The 4,881-nt window shown below is 55.4% G+C and overlaps 1 protein-coding gene across 1 annotated transcript in view; it reads right to left on the bottom strand.

Moving 5' to 3' along the window:
* Positions 1 to 228: 228 nt before the first annotated feature.
* Positions 229 to 4,881, bottom strand: part of LOC130587813 (cleavage and polyadenylation specificity factor subunit 1-like) — an 8,010-nt gene continuing 3,357 nt past the window's right edge. The window contains exons 5-8 of the mRNA XM_057388784.1: positions 3,131 to 3,197; positions 2,126 to 2,173; positions 1,874 to 2,029; positions 229 to 391 (exon numbers count right to left, since the gene is read on the bottom strand). Of these exons, the coding sequence (XP_057244767.1) occupies positions 258 to 391; positions 1,874 to 2,029; positions 2,126 to 2,173; positions 3,131 to 3,197 (405 nt within the window). The 3' untranslated portion in view covers positions 229 to 257. The remainder of the gene's footprint in view (positions 392 to 1,873; positions 2,030 to 2,125; positions 2,174 to 3,130; positions 3,198 to 4,881) is intronic.

Here is a 4,881-nt window from a genome sequence, read left to right as displayed (position 1 = left end):
TCCCAGGTGTGTCCAGGTGTATCCCAGGTGTGCCCAGGTGTATCCCAGGTGTATCCCAGGTGTGCCCAGGTGTATCCCAGATGTGCCCAGGTGTATCCCAGGTGTATCCCAGGTGTATCCCAGGTGTGCCCAGGTGTATCCCAGGTGTATCCCAGGTGTGCCCAGGTGTATCCCAGGTGTACCCAGGTGTGTCCCAGGTGTGTCCCCAGGTGTATCCCAGCTGTCCCCAGGTGTGTCCAGGTGTCCCCAGGTGTGATTTACCTGAACGCCCGTGGGTTGAGCCCAGCCAGGTGTGGCAGGGCGGAGCTCAGCGCGTTTTGCAGCATCAGCAATCTCCTGTAGGTTTTCTCCTGCATCGGCAGCAGCAGCCCCAGACCCCCGTCCAGTGTGGCTGTGGGGCCAGCGGGGTCAGGGCAGCCCAAACCCGGCCCCAAATCCCAGCAACCCAAATTCCACCCCAAACCCAGTCCCAAATCCCGGAAACCCAAATCCCAAAAACCCAAATCCCAACCCCAAACCCGGCCCTGAAGCCAGAAACCCAAATCCCAGAACCCCAAATTCCACCCCAAACCCGGCCCCAAGTCCCGGAAACCCAAATCCCAAAAACCCAAATCCCAAAACACAAATCCCAAACCCAAATCCCAAAAACCCAAATTCCAACCCCAAACCCAGCCCCAAATCCCGGAAACCCAAATCCCAAACCTGGCCCCAAATCTCAGAACCCCAAATTCCTTCCCAAATCCTGGAACCCTGAATCCCAAAACCCCAAATTGCATCCCAAATCGTGGCCCCAAATCCTGAAACTGAAATCCCAGAAACCCAAATCCCAAATCCAAACCCGGCCCCAAATCCCAGAACCCAAAACCCCAAATCCCTGAACCCCAAATCCCAAAAACCCAAATTCCATCCCAAACCCTGAACCCCAAATCCCAGAATCCCAAATCCCAAAACCCCAAATCCCAGAACCCATCCTAAACCTGAACCCGGCCCCAAACCCGGAACCCCAAATCCCAAAACTCCAAATCCCAGAACCCCAAATTCCATCCCAAATCCGGTCCCGAACCCAGAACCCCAAATCCCAGAACCCCAATCCTGGCCCCACAAATCCCACAACCCCAAGTCCCAGAACCCCAAATTCCATCCCAGAACCCCAAATCCCAAGCCCAAATCCCAGAGCCCCAGATTCTATCGCAAACTCGGCCCCAAACCCAGAAACCCAAATCCCAGAAACCCCAAATTCCATCAGAAACCCGGTCCCAAATCAAGAACCCCAAATCCCAAAACCCCAAATTCCATCCCAAATCCTGGCCCCAAACCCAGAAATCCAAATCCCAGAAACCCGAATCCCAGAAACCCGAATCCCAGAACCCCAAACTTCATCCCAAATCCCAAACCCGGCCCCAAATCCCAACCCCAATTCACAGTTCAGGGCTCTGGGTGGAGCCCACCTGGCCCCGCCCCTCACCCAACCAGGTGATGATGTGCCTGTTCTCCCAGGTGCCCCAGGTGTGTCCCAGCTGTGTCCCAGGTGTCCCCAGGTGCTCCAGGTGTATCCCCAGCTATCCCAGGTGTGTCCCCACCTGTCCCCAGGTATCCCCAGATGTATCCTCAGGTGTGTCACCCACTGAACCAGGTGATGTGCTTGTTCTCCCAGGTGTCCCAGGTGTGTCCCCAGCTATCCCAGGTGTGTCCCCAGGTCTCCCCAGGTGTCCCCAGGTGTCCCCCAGGTGTCCCCAGGTGTGTCACCCACCGAACCAGGTGATGTGCTTGTTCTCCCAGGTACCCCAGGTGTCCCCACCTGTCCCTGGGTGTCCCCAGGTGTGTCCCCACCTGTCCCTGGGTGTCCCCAGCTGTCCCCAGGTGTGTCACCCACCGAACCAGGTGATGTGCTTGTTCTCCCAGGTGCTGGAGCGCCGGTTGGGTCCCTCGGCGTGGCCGCGGCACGGTGTGCGCCAGAAGGTGTTGACGTGGGCGCCCACGTGGAAATCGGCGCGGCGCAACAGCCGCAGCCCCCCGAAGGACTCCTTGGCTGGGGAGACACAGGGGGGTCACCTGGGGGTCACTCGGGGGTCACCTGGGGGTCACTCAGGGGTCACCCGGGGTCACCTGGCCCCGCCCCACTCACCTTCGGGCAGGTACATGTAGACCAACAGGTTCCGGTCGCGGTCGGACACTGCGGGGACGGGAGGGGAAATTGAGGAAAATTTGCAGGAATTTGAGATAAATTTAACTGGATTTATCTGAATTCAACTAAAATTGAGAGCAAGTTACCTGGATTTATCCAAATTCAACCCAGATTCCATCCAAATCTACCCGGATTTACCCAAATCCACCCCAAATCCACCCCAAATCCTCCCAGATTTACCCAAATCCACCCAAATTCCATCCAAATTCACCCAAATTCAACCCAAATCCACCCAAATTCAACCCAAATCCACCCGGATTTAACCGAATCCACCAAATTTAACCCAAATCTACCTGGATTTATCCAAATTCAACCAAAATCAACACAAATCCACCTGGATTTACCCAAATCTACCCAAATTTAACCCAGATTTACCCAAATTCAACCCAAATCCACCCAGATTTACTCAAATCCACCCAGATCCACCCCAAATTCACCCGGATTTACCCAAATTCAACCCAAATCCACCCGAATTCAACCCAAATCCACCCGGATTTACCCAAATCCACCTGAATTCACCCCAAATCCACCCGAATTCACTCCAAACCCACTGGATTTACTCAAATCCACCCGAATTCACCCCAAATCCACCCGAATTCACCCCAAACCCACCCGGATTTACCCAAATCCACCCAAATTCAGCCCAAATTCACCCAAATTCAACCCAAATCCACCTGAATTCACCCCAAACCCACCCGAATTCACTCCAAACCCACCCAGATTTACCCAAATCCACCCGAATTCACCCCAAACCCACCGGAATTTACCCAAATCCATCCGAATTCATCCCAAATCCACCCAAATTCATGCAGATTTACCCAATCCCCCTGAATTCACCCCAAACCCACCGGAATTTACCCAAATCCACCCCAATTCACCCCAAATCCACTCCAATTTGCCCAAATCCCCCCGAATTCACCCCAAACCCGCCCCTGGCCGCCGTACCCAGGAAGCCGAGCTGGGACCCGTCCACCATGAAATCCACGCTGTACACCTCGAGCGGCTTCGCGTCCTGCGGGGACACAGCGGCCACTGTCACCGTGTCACTGTCACTGTCACCGTGTCACTGTCACCATCAATGTGTCACTGTCACTGTGAATGTCACTGTCATTGTGTCACTGTCACACTGTGTCACTGTCACACTGTACACCTCGAGCGGCTTCGCGTCCTGCGGGGACACCGGCAATGTCATTGTCACTGTGACACTGTCACCATCTCTGTGTCACTGTTACTGTCACTGTGTCACTGTCACTGTGTCACTGTCACTGTCACTGTGTCACTGTCACTGTGTCAATGTCACACTGTACACCTCGAGCGGCTTCGCGTCCTGCGGGGACACAGCGGCCACTGTCACCGTGTCACTGTCACTGTCACCGTGTCACTGTCACTGTGTCACTGTCACTGTCATTGTGTCACTGTCACTGTCACCGTGTCACTGTGTCACTGTCACACTGTACACCTCGAGTGGCTTCGCATCCTGTGGGGACACCGGCACTGTCACTGTCACTGTGTCACTGTCACTGTCACCATGACTGTCACTGTGTCACTGTCACTGTCACTGTCACTGTGTCGCTGTCATTGTCACCATGACTGTCACTGTCACTGTCACTGTCACTATGTCACTGTCACTGTCTCACTGTACACCTCGAGCGGCTTTGCGTCCTGCGGGGACACCACAGCACTGTCACTGTCACTGTCACTGTGTCAATGTGTCACTGTCACTGTCACTGTGTCACTGTGTCACTGTCACTGTGCCTGTCACTGTGTCACTGTCACTGTGTCACTGTGTCACTGTCACTGTGTCACTGTCACTGTGTCACTGTGTCACTGTGTCACTGTCACTGTGTCACTGTGTCACTGTCACTGTGTCACTGTGTCACTGTCACACTGTACACCTCAAGTGGCTTCGCGTCCTGCGGGGACACCGCGGGCACTGTCACTGTCACCATGACGGGGGTGTCATTGTCACCGTGACCACCAGGGTGGCACTGGCATTGTCACCACGATGGGGGTGGCACTGGCACTAGCACAGGGTGGCACTGTCATTGTCACCGTGATGGGGGTGTCACCGTCACTGTCACTGGAAATGGGTGTCACCGGCATTGTCACCGAGCCACAGGGTGGCACTGTCATTGTCACTGGATGGGGGTGGCACTGTCATGGTCACTGGCACCAGAAATGGGTGGCACCAGCGCTGGCACCGCAATGGGGGTGGCAATGTCATTGTCACCACGATGGGGGTGGCACTGTCACTGTCACGCTATAAACTTGGAGCGGTTTCGTGTCCTTTGGGGACACCGTGGTCACTGTCACTGTCATCGGCACTGTCACCAGGATGGTACCGGCATTGGCACCAGGGGTGGCACTGTCACTGCCACCAGCACTGCCATCAGGGTGGCACTGGCATTGGCATAGGCTGGCACTGCCACTGTCACCGTGACAGGGCTGGCACTGGCATTGTCACTGTGCCAAGGGTGGCACTGGCATTGTCACTGTGCCAAGGGTGGCACTGTCACTGTCACCGGAAATGGGTGGCACTGGCATTGTCACCATGATGGGGGTGACACTGGCATTGTCACTGGCACCGGAAATGAATGGCACTGTCACCAGCAGGGGGTGGCACTGTCATTGTCACCATGACAGGGGTGACACTGGCATTGTCACCAGCAGGGGGTGGCACTGTCATTGTCACCATG

Source organism: Malurus melanocephalus, unplaced genomic scaffold, assembly GCF_030028575.1.
Source record: "Malurus melanocephalus ecotype Western Australia unplaced genomic scaffold, MMel_1.1 scaffold_2504, whole genome shotgun sequence".
NCBI lineage: Eukaryota > Metazoa > Chordata > Aves > Passeriformes > Maluridae > Malurus > Malurus melanocephalus.
Note: the sequence above shows the minus strand (reverse complement) of the source record. Positions and strands in the feature narration are given on the sequence as shown.